This window comes from Rana temporaria, chromosome 4 (genome assembly GCF_905171775.1).
Source record: "Rana temporaria chromosome 4, aRanTem1.1, whole genome shotgun sequence".
NCBI classification, from domain to species: domain Eukaryota; kingdom Metazoa; phylum Chordata; class Amphibia; order Anura; family Ranidae; genus Rana; species Rana temporaria.
In genome coordinates, this window is record NC_053492.1 from 458835464 (window position 1) to 458861922 (window position 26459).

Sequence of the window (26459 nt, forward strand, 5' to 3'; positions counted from 1 at the left end):
AGTAAAATGACAGGTGGACGGTGGATCTCGTCATTTGGGAATGACGTTGCCCCAGTCTCGCCACGCCCGCGTGGGCACGCATTGCGGTGATCAGCGGTGCTTTGTGTCCCTGGTACACGGCGCGTCTCCGATGTGTGATCAGCTGGAAATGACTGCGATCGTCTTTTCCTCTCTCTCAAACTAACAGAGGGAGAGGAGAGCCGATCAACTGCATTTCCTCACAGAGGAGACCTGTACAGATAATCAGTGCAGCATATTAGTGCCTCCTCATCAGTTCAGCCCATCAGTGCTGCATATTGGTGCCACCTCATCAGTGCTGCCTATTAAGGATGAGCTTGGGCGTGTTCGCATAGAACACCTGCAGAGCCCGCCAGGAAGTGTGCACGGCGCCGCGCTAATCACAACCAGGGAGACATTGTCCCCATGCTCGCCAGGGATGCTCGTCTCCCTGGCTGCTATTAGCGCAGCGCCGTGCTCACTTCCTGGCGGGCTCTGCAGGTATTCTATGCGAACACGCCCGAGCTCATCCTTACTGTCTATAAGTGCCTGCCCATCAGTGCTGCATATTAGTGTCTCCTCATCAGTTCAGCCCATCAGTGCTGCCTATAAGTGCCTGCCCATCAGTTCAGCCCATCAGTGCTGCATATTAGTGCCACCTCATCAGTGCTGCCTATAAGTGCCTGCCCATCAGTTCAGCCCATCAGTGCTGCATATTGGTGCCACCTCATCAGTGCTGCCTATAAGTGCCTGCCTATCAGTGAAGCCCATCAGTGCTGCATATTAGTGTCTCCTCATCAGTTCAGCCCATCAGTGCTGCATATTGGTGCTGCTTATAAGTGGCTGCCTATAAGTGCCTGTCTATCAGTGAAGCCCATCAGTGCTGCATATTAGTGTCTCCTCATCAGTTAAGCCCATCAGTGCTGCATATTGGTGCCACCTCATCAGTGCTGCCTATAAGTGCCTGCCTATCAGTGAAGCCCATCAGTGCTGCATATTAGTGTCTCCTCATCAGTTCAGCCCATCAGTGCTGCATATTGGTGCCACCTCATCAGTGCTGCCTATAAGTGGCTGCCTATAAGTGCCTGTCTATCAGTGAAGCCCATCAGTGCTGCATATTAGTGTCTCCTCATCAGTTAAGCCCATCAGTGCTGCATATTGGTGCCACCTCATCAGTGCTGCCTATAAGTGCCTGCCTATCAGTTCAGCCCATCAGTGCTGCATATTGGTGCCACCTCATCAGTGCTGCCTATACGTGCCTGCCTATCAGTGAAGCCCATCAGTGCTGCATATTGGTGTCTCCTCATCAGTGCAGCATATTGGTGCCAGCCCATCGGTGCTGCATATTGGTGCCAGCCCATCGGTTCAGCCCATCAGTGCTGCATATTAGTGCCACCTCATCAGTGCTGCCTCATGAGTGCACATCAGTGAAGGAGAAAAATTACTTTTCTTCAAAATCAAACACTTTTTTGGGGACCGTTAACATTTTTTCAGCAATCAGCGCTCTAAAATTCAACCAATTACTGTATAAATGTCACTGGCAGGGAAGGGGTTAACACTAGGGGGGGGATCAAGGGGTTAAATGTGTTCCATTGATGTTTCCCACTCTTAGGGGAGGAGCCAGATCGTTGTTCCTACTTAGGAACAGATGATCTTTCTCTCCTCCCCTGTCGGTACCGGGATTTGTGTTTTCTACACACACACACACACATCCCGGATCGCGATCGCAGGTGGCCAACAGCGGCCACGCACGCATGCCTGCTATGGCTCTTAAAGGACCCGCCGTATGGGTACGGCGGTGCCATTCTGCCGACGTGTATCGGTGTGAGTCGGTCTGTAAGTGGTTAATAACCCCAAAACTTTCGATGTTTGGACCGAAATTTTGGCACTGTCTGACTGATTTCACTTTTGGGCCGTCATCTTTAGGAAGCTTTATTACTGCACTTTGTATGTAATTTGTTCTTTGCAGCCGTTTTGTTTATCATGCGTCACTGTTACTATTTACACATGTGATACTTTAGATTTGTTTTGTAATCACTGACTCTTGTTGTACAACACATCATTTATTTGGTGCATCTAATTGGGGGCTTGACAAATTTGCTCTGAATATAGGAGCCAGCTAAAAAAGTTAGGAGCCAGATTTTTTTTAAAGGGGTTGTAAAGGTTCATTTTTTATTTTCTAAATAGGTTCCTTTAAGCTAGTGCATTGTTGGTTCACTTACCTTTTCCTTCCATTTCCCTTCTAAATGTTTTTTTTCTTTGTCTGAATTTCTCACTTCCTGTTTCTCCAAGGACTTTTTTTTTATGTGCTATTTTGGCCAAATAAAAAAGAAAAATGCAAATCGCCACGAGTATAAGCCTAGGGTGTCCATCTGCATGCATGGAATGGCGACAAACTTTTACCCTTTAAAACCTCTATAGGCAACATTTAAAAAATTCTACAGGTTGCATGTTTTGAGTTACAGAGGAGGTCTAGGGCTAGAGTTATTGCTCTCGCTCGAACGATCGCGGCGATACCTCACATGTGTGGTTTGAACACCGTTTACATATGCGGGCGCTGCTCGCGTATGCTTCTGCGCGCAAGCTCGGCGGGACGGGGTGCGTTTTCTGTCTCCTAACTTTTTTAGCTGGCTCCTAGATTCCAGGCAAATTTGTCGAACCCTGGGTTCAAATTGTCATATAATTTCATATTTAAATTGTATGCATTTTGCTATATATCAATATTTTTTTTTACATTGGAACCAAATATTGCACAGTAATTGACATTCCAACAAGGACATTTTTATAATTTACAGATTCATGGAGTAATTGATGCATATTTACACACCTTGCAGTTGATACTTGTACAGATTAATGACCTACTGAAGTGTAACTTACCGTATTTTCCGGCGTATAAGACGACCCGGCGTATAAGACGACCCCCTAATTTTCCAGGAAAAAAAATGGTTTTGGGATATACTCGCTGTATAAGACGACCCCCTTCCTACTAGTCTTTCTGGAAGCTGAGGGGGAGCCAGAACTGCTGACAGAAACAGGCTTTTTCAAATCTCACTAAGCCATTACATTCCTCACTGTGCCATTACATTACTTGCCCCTCACTGTGCCATCACGTGCCCCTCACTGTGCCATCACGTGCCCCTCACTGTGCCATTACATTACATGCCCCTACTGTGTCATTACATTACATTCCTCACTGTGCCACTGTGCCATTACATTATATTACATGCCCCCACATTGCCATCACTTGCCCCTCACTTGCCTCTCACTGTGTCATCACTTGCCCCCACTGTGCCATTACATTACATGCCCCCACTGTGCCATTACATTACATGCCCCCACTGTGCCATTACATTACATGCCCCCACATTGCCATCACTTGCCCCTCACTTGCCTCTCACTGTGTCATCACTTGCCCCCACTGTGCCATTACATTACATGCCCCCACATTGTCATCACTTGCCCCCACTGTGCCTGAACTTGTGGCCCCCCCCCCCAGTGCAGTAACCGCAAACACTCACTTTTGTTTTCCAGCGGTGACAGTCTCCCATGCTACGAGCACGAGCGTCGAATAATTTCAAAGCCGCGCCTTCTCTTCAGAGTGTTCTGTGATAGGCGGAACACAAATCTTCCCAGCAGCGCCTCTGTTCTGTGTTTCGCCTATCACAGACGTCTTCTCATCTCGTCCGAGGATGAGAAGGCATCTGTGATAGGAGGAACACAGAACAGAGGCGCTGCTGGGAAGAATTGTGTTCCTCCTATCACAGAACACTCTGAAGAGAAGGCGCGGCTTTGAAATCATTGACGCTCGTGCTCGTAGCATGGGAGACTGTCACTGCTGGAAAAAAAAAGTAAGTACCGAGACCGTACCCGGCGTATAAGACGACCCCCGACTTTGGATGCATGTTTTTGCATCCAGAAAGTCGTCTAATACGCCGGAAAATACGGTATTGAAAATGAAAAGAGATGAAATAAGTTAGAAGGAACATCCATAAAAAAAAGTTGATGAATATATACATATCGGTAGTTATTATTTCTACGCGTTTCGGTGCCTTTTAGCCACTCATCAGGAGCAAAACCGTAGTGATCATCTATAAATAAGAAAATCGTATTTCAATGATCTAAAGAAATTGTGGGAAACTGGGCAAATATAGAATGAGAGCCCCACCCCATATATACATTGAACCCACAAACTTATATACATCTGCGCTATGGTGGCACAGCCATGCAGTTCACAGCCGGGAGCTGAGGGGGCGTAACAAGGCGACAGCAGCCAACACAAACAGCACCCCGAGAGGGTCAGAGTATGAAGTGGCACAGGTGTAAGCTGAATAGGGTGACCCTAAATTGGGGGACCTCTTTGAAAAAAGTGACAAAAACAATATGAAAGTGGTGTAAAAAATGTGTTTGGGAAAATGTTGAGCGGAGTGAAAAAATTAAACGTAGAAAGAAAAATTGTGACACATATATATTTTTCTTTCAGCCAACCACGGGAATTCCTTACAAGGAGGAAAATTACATCATTATGACAACTGCTGATAAAGAGAAATACAAGTGCATGCTTCCTCCGTCTGCCAATGAGAATCAGGTAACTTCTCTATTGTCTGGGCTTTAGACCATTTTAACAACAATCTTCACATAGGCTTATACAGTGGAACCTCGGATTACGAGCATAATCCGTTCCAGGAGAATGCTCGTAATCCAAAGTACTCGCATATCAAAGCGAATTTGCCCATTGAAGTCAATGGAAACTAAAATAATTTGTTTCCGCATTGACTTCAATGGGATGCAATACCGCATGCGGCCAGAAGGGGGGGGCGCCGGAAAGCCTTGGAAACAGCGGAAAAGGACCGAGGACACTTCAGCTGACATCAGACTTCCTACCCGAGATTAGCCGAGGTCAGCCGTGCTTACCTCGGGCCTTTTCATGCATTGCCGATCGGCTGCGATCGTCTCTTCTAGACTGCGGTGCCCCCCCCCCCCCCCCACCTCAAGCCAAAAGCGGTACTGCACACCGCTTTGGCCTGAATCATGCTAGTTTTGCGTGACAACACTTGCAAACCGAGTCACGATTTTATTAAAATACAGTGCTTGTATTGCGAAACGCTCGTTAACTGCCTTACTCGCAATCCGAGGTTCCACTGTATGTGCATTTAACATGTTTTATGCTTGTTGTTTACCCACAAAGTCCTCCTTTGTGTGGCACCCAAAAGTGAGACTGCTGCTGGGATCTACATCTTGGATGTGATGTCAGAAGCCACAGCAAACTCCAAGCTGTCCCTCAATGACACGCTATAATATTCCAATTACTTCTCCCAGGCAGCTACATAAAAGGTTATGCAGGGAGGGGTATGGGAGCTGGGCCAGCGCAGACTGTATTTAGACACTCCCACAAGGACATGTTTAATCAGTGGAGGATAGCAGCCTGACTTCCCAGCATACTTGGAGAACTGACCACAATGTGCTCTCCCCCTCTTAGTGTGGTCAGTTATTTGAATGGGAAAGCAGAGGTACTGGCAGGAACACCATTGATTTCTCACAAAGGAAGCAATACAAAGAGAACAGGAGTCTTTCTCATACAAGTACATGGTACAGCAGGAACACATCAGGAATATGAAGTGTTGGGGTAACAATCGCTTTAACCACATCCCTACCGCGTCATTGTAAAATGACAGCGGCAGGAACCCCTCCTCGATCTGGGTGGACGTCATATGACGTCCTGCGTTCCCGGCGATCTAGGGCGCTCGTGACCCGGCGCGGGTGCCCGGCGGCCGCGATTGCCGCCAGGTGCCCGCGATTGTCGCTAATCACGGCAGGAGTGTGGATCTGTGTGTGTAAACACACAGATCCACCTCCTGTCAGTGGTGAGGAGACCAATGTGTGTTCCCAGCACAGAGAAGCACACATCGGTCTCCTCCCCTTGAGAGTCCCCTCCCCCCTACAGTTAGAACACTCCTTAGGGAACATATTAACCCCTTCAACGCCCCCTAGTGGTTAACCCCTTCCCTACCAGTCACATTTACACAGTAATCAATGCATATTTATAGCATTAATCGCTGTATAAATGTGAATGGTCCCAAAAACGTGTCAAAAGTGTCCGATGGGTTCGCCGCAATGTCACGGTGACAGTAAAAATTCGCAAATCGCCGCCAATACTAGAAAAAAAATGTATAAAATAAAAATGCCATAAATCTATCACCTATTTTGTAGACGCTATAACTTTTGTGCAAACCAATCAATATATGATTATTGCGATTTTTTTTTTTAATTTTTTTTTTTTTTTTTACCAAAAATATGTAGAAGTATCGGCCTAAACTGAGGGAAAAAAATGTTTTTTTTTTTTTTGTAATTGTGATATTTATTAAATAAAAAAGTAAAAAATATTGTGTTTTTTTTTTTTTTTTTTTAATTGTCGCTCTTCTTTTGTTTATAGCGCAAAAAAATAAAAACCGCAGAGATGATCAAATACCACCAAAAGAAAGCTCTATTTGTGGGAACAAAATGATAAAAAAATTGTTTGGGTACAGTGTAGCACGACGGCGCAATTGTCATTCAAAGTGCGACAGTGCTGAAAGCTGAAAATTGGCTTGGGCAGGAAGGTGCGTAAGTGCCTGGTATGGGTGGTTAAGGAGGGCGGCCTTTAACTCCCATGTTCTCCACAAATGCATCCAAGGGCGACTTTTTTTTTTTTTTTTTTTGCTGTGATTGTGCTCCCAGCGCAGTGACCGAGCTTATCAAAGGCAGCGTTCAGTCTCTGCTAATAATCAATAGCCGGCGGGACCAGCTCCCGATCATGTGACAGACCCTGTTAAAGGGAAGGGGTTAACATCTCTGTACATAGGAATAGAGATGCACTGAGATCTCAGCCACCGAGACATTTTAACCGAAAATGGCTGGGATCTTAAAGAGGACGTACATGTACGGCCTTGTGCCCAGCCGTGCCATTTTGTTGACGTATATCGTCGTGCGGCAGGCTTCAAGTGGTTAATGATGCGTTGTTGCTGTTAAAGTGTGTGCTTTTTTTTTTCTTTTTTTTTTTTTTTTTAGCAGATCCCCTAAAGAGAATAAATGGTGGTTGTTGCAATATTTTATAGAATGAAAAAAACAACAAGCAGGCGCCACTTAGTAAACTGTACAACTTTTAATACAACATGGCACTCACATGTGGATATGAAGATTCAGGCATATAGATGTTGTCCTGCGATTCGTCTTTGCCCAGCCAATAGGTGTGGATGTCCCTTTTCTCACTGGTACAGCGCTTGTGCTGTGCAGCGGATGCAACGCTGCTAGTCCATACAGTCTTGTATGAAGGTGGAAGTGCACGAATGTGCAAGCAGGGGTGCTGGAGCGCACGATGGAACGCACGCCAGGGACGCTATTGCTGTGACGTCATCGCCGGGGACAGCAAATGTGCGACGCGTTTCCGTGCATATGCTGTGGTTTGATGGGAAACAAACCCACAGCTCGCACCTTTCTCAAGCTCTTACCAAGCTTACAGGACTTGTATGTAGGACTTTTTTTATCCATATAGTTTACCATATGCGCTTTTTTGTATATACTTGGTTGCAATATTTTATGTCACACTGTATTTGCGCAGCGGTTTTTCTAACACAATTAAATACAAAATACACTTTTAATGAATTTAAAAAATGAATAAAAAAAAAACTAATCAGAAAAGTTAGCCCTTGGTGTTTTTTTTTTTTTTTTTTTTTTTTTATAATGTGAAAGACGATGTTACACCATGAGAATCGTGATCTTTATTCTAAGCAAAAAAAGTGATTCTCATTTTAGCCAGAATCGTGCAGCTCTAGCGGCAGGTGTTTAATTTTATTTTTATTTTTTGAGGGGTGGAAAACAGTATCATGGTGTCTGTGTAAATCTAGGAAGTGAACAGGCAGCAGCTTCAAGCTGCCCACAGTTAAAATGGCTGCAGCCAGACTCCGTGGAGGGAGATTTCTGCATATTTGGCAAGTACAGAATCACAGTATATATAAAATATGCAAAGTGATTGGAGGGAAGCTTCAGAAAGGTTTACACACCCCCCCCCCCCCCCACACACACACACTTCATGACCAGGTCATTCTTTGTGATACGGCACTGTGTCACTTTACCTCACGATTGCGCGGTCGTACAACGTTGCACCCAAACAATTTATTTTTACACAAGTAGAGCTTTCTTTTGGTGGAATTTGATCACCTTTTCATTTTTGCACTGTAAACAAAAAACAGATACTTTTCTGCTATAAAACCTATCAAATAAAAAAAATCAAATTTCTTCATCAGTTTAGGCCAATATGTATTCTGCTAAAAAAAATCCAACAAGTGAATATATTGATTGGTTTGCACAAAAGTTAAAGGCCCGGATTCAGATAAATTTTCGTATCTATCGGCGGGCGTAGCGTATCTCGGATACACTACGCTGCCATAACTTAGGACGCAAGTTCCGTATTCAGAAAGAACTTGCGCCCTAAGTTACGGCGGCGTAGTGTAAATGTGTCGGCGTAAGCCCGCCTAATTCAAATGTGGATGATGTGGGCGTGTTTTATTTAAATTACTTGTGACCCCACGTAATTGACGTTTCTTACGAACGGCGCATGCGCCATCCGTGAACGTTTCCAAGTGCGCATGCTCCAAATTACGCCGCAAACTGTCAATGCTTTCGACGTGAACGTAACTTACGTACAGCCCTATTCGCGAACGACGTAAAATACGACGCTGGTCGTTCGTTTCCGACGTCCATACCTAACATGACTTACCCCTGCTTTATGAGGGGTAACTTTACGCGGGAAAAAGCCTTACGTAAACTACGTAAAAAAATGCACCGGGCGGACGTACGTTTCTGAATCGGCGTATCTACCTAATTTGCATATTCAATGCGGAAATCTACGGAAGCGCCACCTAACGGCCAGCATAAGATATGCAGCCTAAGATACGACGGTTTAAGAGACTTACGCCGGCCGTATCTTAGTAAAATTCTGGCGTATCTTGCTTTCTGAATACAGAAAGAAGATACGCCGGCGCTTCGTAAAACTTACGTGGCGTATCAATAGATACGCCGACGTAAAGGCTATCTGAATCCGGGCCAAAGTCTCCAAACTATGCAATAGATTTAGATTTTTATTATACTAGTAATGCCGGCGATCAGCAACTTCTAGCGGGATGGTGGCAAACAAATTGGACACTGACACTTTTTGGGGGATCTGTGACACTAATATAGTGATCAGTGCTAAAAATATGCACTCACTGTACTAATGACACTGGCAAGGAAGGGGTTAACATCAGGGACGATCATAGGGTTAAATGGTGCTAACTAGGGTTGTCCCGATACCACTTTTTTAGGACTGAGTACCGATACTTTTTTTCAAGTACTCGCCGATCCCGAATACCGATACTTTTTTTAAAATATGTCCCCCCCCATGCAGCCATTGTCACCCCCCATGCAGCCATTGTCACCCCCCATCCAGCGTCTCCCCCCACGCAGCCATGTCCCGCTTACCTGCATCCCCGCTGCCGCCGACTGTGTAATACGCCGGGAACATTACAACTTTGAATCGCTGTAATGATTGGCGCCGCGCTGCGTATAGACACTCCCCCTCGCTCGGGATTGGACAGTTCACCCGAGCGAGGGGGAGTGTCTATGCGCGGTGCGAATCATTACAGCTATTCAAAGCTGTAATGTTCCCGGCGTATTACACAGTGGACGGCGGCAGCGGGGATGCGGCGGGGGGAGTATTCTATATTGGTATCGGGGGTATTTTCGGGAGTACGAGTACTCCCGCAAATACTCGGAATCGGTCCCTGTACCGATACTAGTATCGGTATCGGGACAACCCTAGTGCTAACTGTGTGGGAGGTGATTTTAATGTGGTAAGGCAAAGATCCGTGTTCCTGCTTAGTAGGAACAAAGGATCACAGCCTTTCCTTGTCATAGAACGGCGATCTCCCTTGTTTACATAGGCAGATCGCCGTTCTGCCTGACTCTCGAATTGAATTGCTGGGTGGCGGCGTACGTTGAGTCAATTGCACACAATGTGCATGTTTGCAGTGCAGTACTGCAGCATTTAGGGGGTGCTGCAAGTCCTTCTCACTGTCAAATGCTCTCTGAAGAATGATCAGAATGCAGATCACTCTTCAGTCTGCAAATCAGGTGTAAATGTCATTCCGGTCTTGCAGCATGCCAAAGAATAATGAATTACTGCAAGCCTACAGAGAAAGGTCTATGGGAGGGAATTATGAAGGTGTTTTCCTCATACTGTGAGGGGAAAAAGTATTTGATCCCCTGCTGATTTTGTATGTTTGCCCACTGACATATGATCAGTTTAATAGGTTTATTTTAACAAAAAATCCAGAAAAACAAGTTTCAAAAAAGTTATAAATTGTTTTGCATTTTAAAGCGGCGTTCCGGACACAATTTCACTTTTTAAATATAAATACCCCTGTAATACACAAGCTTAATGTATTCTAGTAAAGTTAGTCTGTAAACTAAGGTCCGTTTTGTTAGGTTGTTACAGCATTTAGACACTTTATAAAATAGAAATTGACTGGGGCCATCTTAAGTGTGGGCATCATGAAGCCAGACTGTATGACTTCCTGGATTTTCAGCCTTGCAAATCTCGCACATGCTCAGTGCTGCACAAGCAGTGTCAGATCAGGTTTCAGCACCTGTGCTGTCCAAGTCACATGATTCTTTGAGACTGGGGAGTGCACAGACTCCTGGAAAGTTACACCCACTACATTCCCAGGAGTCTGTGCGGTGTAGGTTAGGAAGCATTAAGCACCTAGGTGCAGGAAGTGGGAAGATTAACTATTCTGCCTAGCAACAACACTTTGAAGGCATCTAAAAAAAAAATTTCGTAAAGGACTAATGACATTTTTTTAAAACTACTGATGTAATGTTATATTTATGGGTGGAACTCCACTTTAATGAGTGAAATAAGTATTTGATCCCCTATGAATCAGCAAGATTTTTGGCTCCTCGTGTTACTAAGCTGAGATTGGGGGCACTCTCTCTTAAAGGGAGTGCTCCTAATCTCAGATTGTTACCTGTAAAAAAGACACCTGTCCACAGAAGCAATCCATCGGATTCCAATCTCCCCACTATGGCCAAGACCAAAGAGCGGTCCAAGGATGTCGGGGACAAGATTGTAGACCTACACTAGGCCGGAATGGGCTACAAGACCATCACCAAGCAGCTTGGTGAGAGGGTGACAACGTTTCGTGCAATTATTCACCAATGGAAGAAACGCAAAATAACTGTCAGTCTCCCTCGGTCTGGGGCTCCATACAAGATCTCACCCTGTGGAGTTACATTGATGATGAGAACGGTGAGGAATCAGCACATAACTACTCAGGAGAATCTTATCACTGATCTCAAGGCAGCTGGGACCATCGTCACCAAGAAAACAATTGGTAACACACTATGGCGTGAAGGACTGAAATCCTGCAGTGCCTGCAAGATCCCCCTGCTCAAGAAAGAACATGTACAGACCGTCTGAAGTTTGCTAATGAACATCTGAATGATTGAGAGGAGAACTGGGTGAAAGTGTTGTGGTCAGATGAGACCAAAATGAATGTCTTTGGCATCAACTCAACTCTCCGAGTTTGGAGGAAGAGGAGGAATGCTGACTTCGATCCCAAGAACACCATCCTCATCGTCAAACATGGAGGTGGAAACTGTTTGCTTTCGGGGGGGGTTTTCTGCTAAGGGGATAAGACAACTTCACTGCATCAAAGAGACGATGGATGGGTCCATGTGCCATCAAATCTTAGGTGAGAACCTCCTTCCCTCAACCAAGGCAACAATTCCAGCATGACAATGACCCAAGGCAACAAAGGAGTAACACATTAACCACTTAAGCCCCGGACCAATATGCTGCCTAAAGACCCAAGGTGTTTTTACAGTTCGGGACTGCGTCGCTTTAACAGACAATTGCGCGGTCATGCGACGTGGCTCCCAAACAAAATTGGCGTCCTTTTTTCCCCACAAATGGAGCTTTCTTTTGGTGGTATTTGATCACCTCTGCGGTTTTTATTTTTTGCGCTATAAACAAAAATAGAGCGACAATTTTGAAAAAAATGCAATATTTTTTACTTTTTGCTATAATAAATATCCCCAAAAAAACATATATAAAAAAAAAATGTTTTCCTCAGTTTAGGCCGATACGTATTCTTCTACCTATTTTTAAAAAATCGCAATAAGCGTTTATCGATTGGTTTGCGCAAAATTTATAGCGTTTACAAAATAGGGGATAGTTTTACTGCATTTTTATTAATTTTTATTTTTTTACTACTAATGAGCGATTTATTTTTTTTTCGTGACTGCGACATGGCGGACACTTCGGGCAATTTTGACACATTTTTGGGACCATTGTCATTTTCACAGCAAAAAATGCATTTAAATTGCATTGTTTATTGTGAAAATGACAGTTGCAGTTTGGGAGTTAAACACAGGGGGCGCTGTAGGATTTAGTGTACACCTAGTGTGTGTTTACAACTGTAGGGGGGCGTGGCTGTAGGACTGACGTCATCGATCGAGTCTCCCCTATAAAAGGGATCACTCGATCGATGCAGCCGCCATAGTGAAGCACGGGGAAGCCGTGTTCACATACGGCTCTCCCCGTTCTTCAGCTCTGGGGAGCGATCACGACGGAGCGGCTATAAACAAATGGCCGCGCCGTCGTCCCTGATCGCTCCCCGAGGGAACCCGACCGCCGCGTGTAGCGGGGGGGGGGGGGGTCCCGATCGGACCCCCGACCCACGTCTAGGCAGGGACGTACAGGTACGTTGATGTGCCTGTCCGTGCCATTCTGCCGACGTATATCTACATGCGGCGGTCGGGAAGTGGTTAAAGTCCTGGAGTGGCCTAGCCAGTCTCCAGACCTTAATCCCATAGAAAATATGTGGAGGGAGCTGAAGGTTCGAGTTACCAAATGTCAGCCTCGAAACCTTAAAGTGGATTTTTTTTTTCTTTTGATGTCACGATGTAGAGTATATGATTTCCTATCATCTGTGCCCAGTCTTGCCACACAGAGTTAATCCAGCTCTGAGCAATCCTCTTTTATTGTTCAGTGAAATACAACAGACTTCCAGATAAAAACCAAAGTCCTTGCTTCTGAAAAAAAGTGCTCAATTCACATCCCCTTCCCTGTGTTTTGATTAAATGTTTTCAAAATATGGGGTGAGTCACAGTTCAGTGCCATGAGAAAATGCAACAGCAATCAGAATATACATAGAGCTGGAGGGAAGAGGGGAGGGGGATGCGAATTGAGCACTTTTTACAGAAGCTGTGCATGTCTGCAAGCTAGTGCACGAGATATGTAAATAACCTGTCACTCGAGCAAGGACTTTGGTTTATTTCACTGAACAATAAAAAGAGGATTGCTCAGAGCTGGATTAACTCTGTGTGGCAAGACTGGGCACAGATGATAGGAAATCTTATTCTCTACATTGTGACATAAAAAAAAAGCCTTCAGCTTCCTACCCACTTTAATGGCTTGGAGAGGATCTGCAAAGAGGAGTGGGACAAAATCCCTCCTGAGATGTGTGCAAACCTGGTGGCCAACTACAAGAAACGTCTGACCTCAGTGATTGCCAACAAGGGTTTTGCCACAAAGTACAAAGTCATGTTTTGTAATGGGGGTCAAATGCTTATTTCACGCATTAAAATTCATATCAATTTTTTACTTTTTTTTTTTAAATGCTTTTTTTTTGGATATTTTTGTTTTTCTGTTTCACTGTTAAAATAAACCGACCATTAAAATTATAGACTGATCGGTTCTTTGTCAGTGGGCAAATGTACAAAATCAGGAGGGGGGTCAAATACTTTTTTTCCCTCAATGTAAATGTAAACTAATCACTTTACAGAGAGCAGGGCTCTGAGAGGGCATGATCCGAGGGGTAGAATTCTCATTGGTCACACTGGTCGGCATTTTTAAAGCGGAAGTTCACCCATAAAAAAAAAATTACCCTTCGATTGATGCTCATTTTGTCTAGAGGAATCGGCTAGTTGTGTTAAAATCGAAGCTGTACTTACCGTTTGTAGAGAGCGATCTTCTCCGCCGCTTCCGGGTATGGGTCTTCGGGACTGGGCATTCCTATTTTGATTGACAGTCTTCCGACGGTCGCATCCATCGCGTCACGAGTAGCTGAAAGAAGCCGAACGTCGGTGCGACTCTATACTGTGCACCGATGTTCGGCTACTTTCGAAAAATCGTGACGCGATGTATGCGACCGTCGGAAGCCTGTCAATCAAAATAGGAACGCCCAGTCCCGCAGCCCATACCCGGAAGCGGCGGAGAAGATCGCTCTCTACAACGGTAAGTACTGCTTCGATTAAAAAAAAAAAACACCCGATTCCCCTAGACAAAATGAGCCTCAATCTAAGGGTAAAAAATGTTATTTCCGGGTGAACCTCCACTGTAACTGGGCAGCACTGAATTCTAATTGTAATCCCTTCAATCCTGCCCAGCAGTAGCACAGCTAGCTTTCAGAACAGGCTGTGTATGAAGGTGTGTACTATTTGATTCTGAATAATGCTGCAATCTGTGAGGCGGAACTTGGGAAGTTTTGAGTCTTCCTGTAGGTGTGACTGGGCGGGATTGAATGCTAATTAGAATGTATTCCATCCCACCCACCATCAGAACCATGAAGGAAGATTCATCATTTGCACAGTCTCAGACTGCAGAGAGATGCAGAAGGAAGTGGCTATGGAAGGCACTTGGTCTACATCCGACTATACAGAGTGTCACATGGTACTAAACCACAACTAAACCCAGACTATCAGGGGATCTGCAGACAACAGAGCAACATGGTACAGAGCTTTGATCTATGCTGTGGACTAATCATTCCATTCAGTTCTAGCGAAAAGAAAGGTGGAGTTCAGATTTACAATAGGAAAATTGTGTACATGAATGTAATACTTACTTTTTTTTTAATATTATTTATTTTTAAAGGAGGAAGAACGGGATTATAAAGGGCCAACACCGGCTGAACTGCTCGAACCTCTCTTCAGACAGACCAGCTGTTCATATCGGGTATTTGTTCTGGATTCTATCTTCTACTGTCTTTTCCTACAGGAAACCTGTGGCGTATCCTGCCATTGCTGATGTCCTTTTAGATTGGATTAATGTCTAAGCGGAGTTCCACCTTAGAGCGGAGTTCCGCCTTAAAAAAAAAAAATTTAAGATTAGATTGATGCTCATTTTGTCTAGGGGAATCGGGTGTTTTTTTTTAAATCTAAGCAGTACTTACTGTTTTAGAGATGCATCTTCTCCGCCGCTTCCGGGTATGGGCTGCGGGACTGGGCGTTCCTTCTTGATTGACAGGTTTCCGATGGTCGCATACATCACGTCACGAGTAGCCGAAAGTAGCCGAACGTCGGTGCGGCTCTATACGGCGCCTGCGCACCGACGTTCGGCTACTCGTGACGCGATGTAGGCGACCGTCGGAAGCCTGTCAATCAAATAGGAACGCCCAGTCCCGCAGCCCATACCCAGAAGCGGCGGAGAAGATCTATCTCTAAAACGGTAAGTACGGCTTCGATTTAAAAAAAAAATACCCAATTCCCCTTCACAAAATGAGCATCAATCTAATCTTAAAAATTTTAATTTCCGGGTGAACCTCCACCTTAAAGCAGAGTTCCACCTTAAAGCAGAGTTCCACCTTAAAGCAGAGTTCCACCTTAAAGCAGAGTTCCACCTTAAAGCAGAGTTCCACCTTAAAGCAGAGTTCCACCTTAAAGCAGAGTTCCACCTTAAAGCAGAGTTCCACCTTAAAGCAGAGTTCCACCTTAAAGCAGAGTTCCACCTTAAAGCAGAGTTCCACCTTAAAGCGGAACTTCCGCTTAATCCACTCCTTCCCCCCTTACATGCCACATTTGGCATGTCATTTTTTTGGGGGGGTCAGGAGAAGTGGGACTTCTTGTCCCACTTCCTCCTTCCCCCGAGGGGCTGGTAAGGCCTTATTGCAGCCCCTCCCTGTAGGCGAGCGCCTGTTCAATCGGGCGGCGCCGCTCGCGCATGCGCAGTGGCTGCCCAGCCGTGAAGCCGAAAGCTGTCACTGCCGGGTGCCCACACTAGGAATGAAGAGAGGAGCGGAGCCCCGGCCGGCGCATCGCTGGAACCGTGGAGCAGGTAAGTGTCAGTTTATTAAAAGCCAGCAGCTACACTTTTTGTAGCTGCTGACTTTTAATAAACTTAAAAAAAGTCTGGAACACCCCTTTAATTTTTATTTTTTTCCCAAAATGAAAAAAAATATATATTTTTTTATACTCACCACCAGAAAGGGCTGTTACTATGTGGAACTAGCCCTTCTGCCTCCACCGCGGTCGTCTTCTTCCTCGTCCTCCATCGCAGTGTCTTCTGGTGAATGAGGTGCCTTCTGGGAACTGTGTGTATCACAGGAGGCAGCCGCCCATTCACAAAGCGGCGTGCGAGTGGCGCATGCGCAGTAGGAAACAGCCGGCTTCACTGCCTGTTTCCCTTAGTCAGGATGGAGGCGCCAGGACCGAGCGATTGCCGTCGGGGGCCCATCATCGCGGGCGCCTAGGACAGGTACCGTAAGTGTCCTTATTAAAAGTCAGCAGCTACACTGTTAGTAGCTGCTGACTTACAAAAAAAATAAAAATCATGGGTGGAATCCCACTTTAGAAGCGGATCTTCTGTAATTTTTTTTTTTCATCTTTCCATCTATTAAATCTTCTGCCCTTGTTGTTGTTTTAACTTTGGATAGTAAAACATATTTTTTTCTGCCAGTAAATGCCTTATACAGCCCACTTCCTGTTTCTTGTCTGGTCATTAGCCTAGGCTTATGACATCCTACACCGATCTCTATCTCGTGAGTTTGCCAGAGAGGATGGGGGGGGGGGGGGGTGAGTCATAAGAGGGCCAATGAGAGCTGTAGAGCTGGAGGTGTCTGTGTAAATCCAGGAAGTGAACAGGCAGCAGCTTCAGCTGCCCACATTAAAAATGACTCGGAGGGAGATTTCCGCAGCATATTTGGCAAGTACAGAAATACAGTGGCCCGGATTCAGAGAGAATTTACGCCGGCGTATCTATAGATACGCCGCATAAATTCAAATCTGCGCCGGTGTATCTTCTTTCTGTATTCAGAAAGCAAGATACGCCAACATTAGCCTAAGATACGACTGGCATAAATCTCTTACGCTGGCCGCTAGGTGGTGCTCCCGTCGTTTTCGGCGTAGAGTATGCAAATTACCTAGTTACGCCGATTCACAAACGTACGTGCGCCCGGCGGTAGTTTTTTACGTAGTTTGCGTAAGGCTTTTCCGGCGTAACGTTGCTCCTGCTATTAGGAGGCGCAGCCAATGTTAAGTATGGACGTCGTTCCCGCTTCGAAATTTGAATTTTTTACGTCGTTTGCGTAAGTCGTTCGCGAATAGGGCTGGACGTAATTTACGTTCACGTCGAAACCAATGACGTCCTTGCGACGTCATTTGAAGCAATGCACACTGGGATATGTACACGGACGGCGCATGCGCCGTTCGTAAATCACGTCAATCACGTCAGGTCATCACATATTGGCATAAAACACGCCCCCCCCCCCTTCCACATTTGAATTACGCGGGCTTACGCCGGCCCCATTTACGCTACGCCGCCGCAACTTACGGAGCAAGTGCTTTGTGAATACGATACGCTGCGCCGTCGTAACATTGTGCGCCCCTACCTGAATCTACCCCAGTATATATAAAATAATATGCAAAGTGGTCGGAGGGAATCTTCAGAATGGCAAAGCTATTTTTATTACAAATGATGTGAGCAGACTGCAGTTCCTCTAACCGTCATTCTTGTGTAGTGACTCTAGCCCTTTGTCAGTCCCTGACATTCTTGTGTAGTGACTCCTAGCCCTTTGTCAGTCCCTGACATTCTTGTGTAGTGACTCCTAGCCCTTTGTCAGTCCCTGACATTCTTGTGTAGTGACTCCTAGCCCTTTGTCAGTCCCTGACATTCTTGTGTAGTGACTCTAGCCCTTTGTCAGTCCCTGACATTCTTGTGTAGTGACTCCTAGCCCTTTGTCAGTCCCTGACATTCTTGTGTAGTGACTCCTAGCCCTTTGTCAGTCCCTGACATTCTTGTGTAGTGACTCCTAGCCCTTTGTCAGTCCCTGACATTCTTGTGTAGTGACTCCTAGCCCTTTGTCAGTCCCTGACATTCTTGTGTAGTGACTCCTAGCCCTTTGTCAGTCCCTGACATTCTTGTGTAGTGACTCTAGCCCTCTGTCAGTCCCTGACATTCTTGTGTAGTGACTCCTAGCCCTTTGTCAGTCCCTGACATTCTTGTGTAGTGACTCCTAGCCCTTTGTCAGTCCCTGACATTCTTGTGTAGTGACTCTAGCCCTTTGTCAGTCCCTGACATTCTTGTGTAGTGACTCTAGCCCTTTGTCAGTCCCTGACATTCTTGTGTAGTGACTCCTAGCCCTTTGTCAGTCCCTGACATTCTTGTGTAGTGACTCTAGCCCTTTGTCAGTCCCTGACATTCTTGTGTAGTGACTCCTAGCCCTTTGTCAGTCCCTGACATTCTTGTGTAGTGACTCCTAGCCCTTTGTCAGTCCCTGACATTCTTGTGTAGTGACTCCTAGCCCTTTGTCAGTCCCTGACATTCTTGTGTAGTGACTCTAGCCCTTTGTCAGTCCCTGACATTCTTGTGTAGTGACTCCTAGCCCTTTGTCAGTCCCTGACATTCTTGTGTAGTGACTCCTAGCCCTTTGTCAGTCCCTGACATTCTTGTGTAGTGACTCCTAGCCCTTTGTCAGTCCCTGACATTCTTGTGTAGTGACTCCTAGCCCTTTGTCAGTCCCTGACATTCTTGTGTAGTGACTCCTAGCCCTTTGTCAGTCCCTGACATTCTTGTGTAGTGACTCTAGCCCTCTGTCAGTCCCTGACATTCTTGTGTAGTGACTCCTAGCCCTTTGTCAGTCCCTGACATTCTTGTGTAGTGACTCCTAGCCCTTTGTCAGTCCCTGACATTCTTGTGTAGTGACTCTAGCCCTTTGTCAGTCCCTGACATTCTTGTGTAGTGACTCTAGCCCTTTGTCAGTCCCTGACATTCTTGTGTAGTGACTCCTAGCCCTTTGTCAGTCCCTGACATTCTTGTGTAGTGACTCTAGCCCTTTGTCAGTCCCTGACATTCTTGTGTAGTGACTCTAGCCCTCTGTCAGTCCCTGACATTCTTGTGTAGTGACTCCTAGCCCTTTGTCAGTCCCTGACATTCTTGTGTAGTGACTCCTAGCCCTTTGTCAGTCCCTGACATTCTTGTGTAGTGACTCTAGCCCTTTGTCAGTCCCTGACATTCTTGTGTAGTGACTCTAGCCCTTTGTCAGTCCCTGACATTCTTGTGTAGTGACTCCTAGCCCTTTGTCAGTCCCTGACATTCTTGTGTAGTGATTCCTAGCCCTTTGTCAGTCCCTGACATTCTTGTGTAGTGACTCCTAGCCCTTTGTCAGTCCCTGACATTCTTGTGTAGTGACTCCTAGCCCTCTGTCAGTCCCTGACATTCTTGTGTAGTGACTCTAGCCCTTTGTCAGTCCCTGACATTCTTGTGTAGTGACTCTAGCCCTTTGTCAGTCCCTGACATTCTTGTGTAGTGACTCCTAGCACTCTGAAAGTCCCTGACATTCTTGTGTAGTGACTCCTAGCCCTTTGTCAGTCCCTGACATTCTTGTGTAGTGACTCCTAGCCCTCTGTCAGTCCCTGACTTGGAAACAAGTAGAAAGTTTGATATAAATCTAAAGCTAGAGAATTGTATGGCCTTGTGGTTCCTTTCCCAATATGCAGCTTTTTATCATTGTAGATCGAGTCATACTGGACATACGAGGTGTGCCATGGGAAACACATACGCCAATACCATGAGGAGAAAGAAGCGGGACAGGTGTGTGCATATCATCTATTCCGACTACTCCGCTTGGAGAACTTTCAACGAAACATACGGTTCAAATGCCTTTTTTCTTTCCTTAAAAACAGACAAGTATTCAGGAGTATTACCTTGGGAACATGGTGAAGAAAAGCTCACATGAAGCAGGTTTGTCATTTTTAAATACTTTACCCTCCTTACAACCGCACGCCGTCGCATGACGGCGGGCGGAATCCCCTGACGTCCTGTCATTAGAAGCTGCTAGGGGGCGCGCGCCCACCCGTCGCGTTACTGAGAACACGGTGTGCGTGCCCGCCGGGCACCCGCGATTGCCCAGTAACTGAGCAGGGTCGTGGAGCTCTGTTTGTAAACACAGAGCTCCACTTCCTGTCCGGGAGAGAGGAGACCGATCTGTGTCCCTTGTACATAGGGACATAGATCGGTCGCCTCCCCCAGTCACCCCCTCCCCCCACAGTTAGAACACTGACTAGGCTACACATTTAACCCCTTCCCCGCCCCCTAGTGGTTAACCCCTTCCCTGCCAGTCACATTTATACAGTAATCAATGCATATTTATAGCACTGTTTACTGTATAAATGTGGTCCCAAAAATGTGTCAAAAGTGTCCGATGTGTCCGCTATAATGTCACAGTCCCGAAAAAAAAATCGCAGATCGCTGCCATTCCTAGTAAAAAAAAAAAAAAATCATTATGTCCCCCTATTTTGTATGCAATATAACAAACCAGTCACTATACGGTTATTGCGATTTTCGGTCTTTTTTTTTCATTTATTTAGCAAAAAAATAAAAAACCCAGCAGTGATTACATGCCACCAAAGGAAAGCTCTATTTGTGTAAAAAAAAAAGAAAACAATTACGTTTGGGTACAGTGTTGCGTGACCGCGCAATTGTCATTCAAAGTGTGACAGCGCTGAAAATTGGTCTGGGCAGGAAGGGGCTAAAAGTGCCCAGTATTGAAGTGGTTAAAGCAAAGCGCCACCCAAAAGGCGGGGGGGGGGGGGAGAGTTCCGCTTGTTCGCTCCACCACCTTTGGCACTTTTGTAGGGGAGTTGTTACCTGGTTGTGACAGGTACCTGCTTCCACTTCCGGGTAATATCGCCACGGTGATCTTCAAGCATGTCTGGCTCAAATCGTGCTGCAAAGAATCGCATGTGGTTTGAACAGGACTGCGGTGCGATTCCTCTCCTAGTCGCATGTGGTTTCCCGTACCGCTCCTGTGTGAACTCGGGCTGAAATCACTGACAAGCCTGGGTTCACACAGGAGCGGTGCGGCAAACCGCATGCGATTCAGACAGGAATCTCGCCACATTCCTGTTTATATCATATGCGATTCTTTGCAGTGCTATTTTGAGCCCACTAATTCTGTATTGGGCTCAAATCGCACCACAAAGTTACCGGTACTCGGTATCCGCAAGTAAGTGACCAAAAGTATCGGTACTCACCGATACAAATTATTGGTGCGAATCCACCCCATATGTAGTACATAAACCAGTGAGTCTCAACTTCTGTCCTCAGGATCCACTAATGCCCGGTGCACACGATCCGATTATCGGACGAATGATCGTCCGTTTTTTTTTTTGTTTTTTTTTGTATGCCAATCTCGCGTCGACTCGGTCACGAAAATTCTCGTACGGCAGAATAAAAAATCGAAAGTGATGTCGTGTTGTAATGCATTTGTATTGCATTTTCGAACAACGGCTGTACTGATAAAACGAAAGTCGTACGATCTGGCATTGTGCGAAAAAAAAAATCCGTGCATGTCCGATAGAATAAAATCCGATGAACTGTCCTGATCGGCTCTCGAAAGCTCTGTACCAACGATCCGATTTATCGTACGATCGTTTTGAAATCAGCATTTTTCGTACGATTTTCGGATCGTGTGTACGGGGCTTTAGGCTGCATTCACACCTAGGCGTACAAAATCGCGGCGTTTTGTCCCGCGAACTGCGGGGACAAATTGCGTTGTTTTGTACCGCGATTTGCGGCGACAAAACGCCGCGATTGTGAATGCAGCCTTCACCCCCTCTATGGAGATGGTTCACATCTCCTATGCTGAACGCCGAAAGCCGCCTGGAAAAAAAGGTCCGGGACTTTTTTTCAGGCGTTCGGCGTGGAGATGTGAACCATCTCCATAGAGGGCAATGTGTTTTTCATCCCTCCAGCGTCTCGGGGCTGCTGCGGCGTCACACTACAGGCGACAAAACGCCTAGGTGTGAATGGGGGCTTACAGGCCAGGTTTGCAAGGTAACTGAAATACATGACGGGTGATATTTGCTTCTCAGTGATTGCAGTATTCTAGTCTGAATCTCCCCAAGGTAATGCTTAAAACCTGGCCTGTTAGTGGGTCCTGAGGACAGGAGTTGAGAACCACTGACATTCCACTACTCCAGTATCCAGTGCCCGAAGGTCATGTTACTTTAAGATACAGTCTCCCTTTAAATGGCTGCTTCCACTCCCCACGTTTGTTTACAGTTCTAAATATTCCATTTAGCATGTTTTCTGACTAACATTGTATGATTACTATGTCCTGCAGGGGACCGCCGGCATGAAGGAGGGAAATCGGAAAGCCATAGAGTGAGTAAAACAAATATCTCGATATAAAACGGTGGTACATTTACAAAGCATGGTAGCATCTATTGCATTGTTTAGATGATATTTTATTGGGTTTTAATATAATTTAACCACTTAGGCTCCATTCACACCTAGGCGTTTTTACGTCCGACGCTATTGCAGCCTGCAATACGCTGGAGGAGTGATTTAACATTGTCGGCTATGGAGATGGTTCACATCTCCACGCCGTACGCCTGAAGCTCAAAACAAGTCCCGGACCCTTTTTTTTTCAGGCGGCTTCGGCGTTCGGCATAGCCGACAATGTTTAACCACCCCTCCGGCGTATTTTAGGCTAAAAAACTACGCGTTTTGTCGCGGCAAATCGCGGTACAATACGCCGCGTTCAGGTGTGAATGCAGCCTTAAGGACCGCCTCCTTCACATATACGTCGGCAGAATGGCACGGCTGTGAAAATGACAATTGTCCCAAAAATGTGTCAAAATTGTTCGATGTGTCCGCCATAATGTCGCGGTCACGAAAGAAATCGCTGGTCGCAGCCATTAGTAGTGAAAAAAATGTTTTAATAAAAATGCAATAAAACTATCCCCTATTTTGTAAACACTATAAACTTTGCGCAAACCAATCGATAAACGCTTATTGCGATTTTTTTTTTTTTTTTTATTTTTTTTTTTTTTACCAAAAATCGGTAGAATACGTAGAATACGTATCGGCCTAGACTGAGGGAAAAAAAACAGTTTTATATATATTTTTTGGGGGATATTTATTATAGCAAAAAGGAAAAAAATATATTTTTTTCAAAAATGACACTATTTTTGTTTATAGCGCAAAAAATAAAAACCGCAGAGGTGATCAAACACCACCAAAAGAAAGCTCTATTTGTGGGAAAAAAGGACGCCCATTTTGTTTGGGAGCCACGTCGCAGGACCACGCAGTTGTCGGTTAAAGCGACGCAGTGGCGAATCGCAAAAAATGGCCCGGTCCTTTACCTGCATTTTGGTCCGGGTCTTAAGTGGTTAAGGAAAGCAGAAGACCGAATATGTCCCTTTTTTATTCTTTGATTTGATCTAGCAATGAGTTAGAATAGATAAGAGAAGGAGAACCCCATGGCCAGTCTGTATGATTTCACTAATCATAATGATATATTAACTACTTCCTTACCGTGCTATAGCTGAAAGATGGATACAGCTCGGCTCTGTCTCATTGGTTCTTGCCAAACCAATCTATTAACCTTCTATGAGGAGGTGAGCTTCCATCTAGATAAAGGAAGGCCCGTAGATGTGGTGTATCTGGATTTTGCAAAAGCATTTGACACGGTTCCCCATAGAAGTTTACTGTACAACAGGGATTTTCAAACTACGGCCCTCCATCTGTGAGGGGCGAGTTCAGGAGGTGGTGATAAATGGGGATACTCAGAATGGACGGGTGGGAAGTGGGGTCCCCCAGGGTTCTGTGCTGGGACCAATCCTATTTAATTTGTTCATAAATGACCTGGAGGATGGGGGTAAACCGCTCAATCTCTGTATTTGTGGACTATACTAAGCTAAGCAGGGCAATAACTTCTCCACAGGATGTGGAATCCTTGAAAGAAGATCTGAAAAAATTTAATGGGGTGGGCAACTACATGGCAAATGAGTTTTAATGTGGAAAAATATAGTAGAATGCATTTGGGTGGCAAAAATATGAATGCAATTTATACACTGGGGGGGGAGAACCTCTGGGGGGAATCTAGGATAGAAAAGGACCTGCGGGTCCTAGTAGATGGGCTCAGAAATGGCATGCAATGCCAAGCTGCTGCTAACAAAGCAAACAGAATATTGGCATGCATTAAAAAGGGGATTAACTCCAGAGATAAAACGATAATTCTTTCGCTCTACAAGACTCTGGTCCGGCCGCACCTGGAGTATGCTGTCCAGTCCTCAGGAAGGATGTGCTGGAAATGGAGCGAGTACAAAGAAGGGCAACACAGCTAATAAAGGGTCTGGAGGATATTGGTTATAAGGAAAGGTTGTGAGCACTGAACTTATTCTCTCTGGAGAAGACGCTTGAGAGGGGATATGATTTAAATTTTATAAATACCGTACTGGTGACCCCACAATAGGGATAAAGCTTTTTTGAGGAAGGGAGTTTAACAAGACACGTGGCCACTCATTAAAATGAGAAGAAAATAGGTTTAACCTTAAACTGCGTATTTGTTCAGCAAGAATAAAAGGCCCAGTGGTGATTAAATACCACCCCAAAAAAAGATAAAAATTTCATATGGGTACAGTGCTGCATGAATGTTCAATGTCATTCAAAATATGACGGCACCAAAGGCTAAATATTAGCCTGGGCAGAAAGGGGGGGGGGGGGGGGGGGAGTGTCCGGTATTAAAGTGGTTATTAAACGTGTTTTTTTTTTTTTTTTCTTTGTGGCCTGAATTCGGAGTCTGGCTGCTGCTTTTAACCACTTAACAACCGCCCTATAGACAAAATACGTCTACAAGGCGGTTGCTTAACTCTGGGAGGGCGTCAATGTACGTCCTCCCAGAATCGCGCTCCCGCACGCCCTGTGGGGCGCGCACACGGGAGTCTCCGTGACCGCCGGGTCCTCCGGACCCGGCTGATCACGGATCACGGTAAATCGCCGCTGATAGCGACGGTTTACCACGTGATCGCTCCGTCCAATGACGGAGCGATCACTAGTAAACAAACCGGCGTCATGTGATGACGCCGGTTCCTCCCTCTCCTCTCTGTACCGAACGGTACAGTGTGAGAGAGGAGAGGGGAGAGCGGAAGCAGCTGCTGCGGACTGGATCTGTGACACATGCAGTCACAGATCCAGCCATCCATCCCTCCCTGTGCAATACTCTGCAATGCCCCGCAATACTCTGCAATGCCCCGCAATACTCTGCAATGCCCCGCAATACTCTGCAATGCCCCGCAATACTCTGCAATGCCCCGCAATACCCCACAATACCCTGCAACGTCGTCTATGGGGATTTTTAAGTAGCGAAGTTTGGCGCCATTCCACGAGCGTGTGCAATTTTGAAGGGTGACATGTTGGGTATCTATTTACTCGGCGTAACTTCATCTTTCACATTTATGCAAAAGAATGAAGAAAAAATACTAAATTTGCCAAATTTTAAAACAGAAACAAAGAAAAATTATTTTTTTTTTACAGAATTTTCAGTCTTTTTCTCTTATAGCGCAAAAAATAAAAAACCCAACGGTGATTAAATACCACCAAAAGAAAGCTCTATTTGTGTGAAAAAAAGGCCGAAAATTTCATTTGGGTACAGTGTTGTATGACAGAGTAATTGTCATTCAAATTGTGAGAGCACCGAAAGCTGAAAATTGGTCTGGTTATTAAGGGGGTTTACGTGCCCAGTGGTCAAGTGGTTAATTTGTGTTCACCCTTCAACTTCTGTTCCAAGACTTTTTTTTTTTTTTTTTCTCCCCAGAATACACTCCATTTTTCTCAACATGGTTCGTTTTGTTTTCAGATCCCCACCAAAAATATTGAAGGACAGATGACTCCATACTATCCATTGGAAATGAGTGACGGAACACCGTGCAGCTTAAAGCAGAACTTGCCACGAAGCAGTACAGTCATGTATATATGCCACCCGGAGGCCAAACACGAGATCTTGTCTGTAGCAGAAGTCATCACATGTGAATATGAAGTTATCATTTTGACACCACTACTGTGCACTCATCCGAAATACAGGCGAGTTCACTATAGGATTATTTTGTGTCACATTGGGGGAGATTTACTAAAACTCGAGCACTTGGAATCTGGTGCAGCTGTGCACAGTAACCAATCCGCTCTAGTTCACATTGCAGCGATTTGACACGCCAAATCTGCGGCTATTGCTGGCAATGGCACCATCCAGAATCGGTGCGATTCCCAAAAGTTGTTTCTGTATTACTTTTGGCAACTTCAGGGTGTGATTATTTTATTTTTTTTCCAATGGATATATGTGCAGAAACCCGCACAGATGTGTCTGAAATGGCCCCCGAAGTCGGGACTGACA

General features: G+C 45.4%; 1 protein-coding gene across 1 annotated transcript in view; it reads left to right on the forward strand.

The window, feature by feature from the left end:
- Positions 1-26459, forward strand: part of ERLEC1 (endoplasmic reticulum lectin 1) — a 45374-nt gene that overhangs the window by 894 nt on the left and 18021 nt on the right. Inside the window, exons 2-7 of the mRNA XM_040351633.1 lie at positions 4478-4582; positions 14945-15025; positions 19799-19876; positions 19969-20026; positions 22410-22450; positions 25929-26152. Of these exons, the coding sequence (XP_040207567.1) occupies positions 4478-4582; positions 14945-15025; positions 19799-19876; positions 19969-20026; positions 22410-22450; positions 25929-26152 (587 nt within the window). The remainder of the gene's footprint in view (positions 1-4477; positions 4583-14944; positions 15026-19798; positions 19877-19968; positions 20027-22409; positions 22451-25928; positions 26153-26459) is intronic.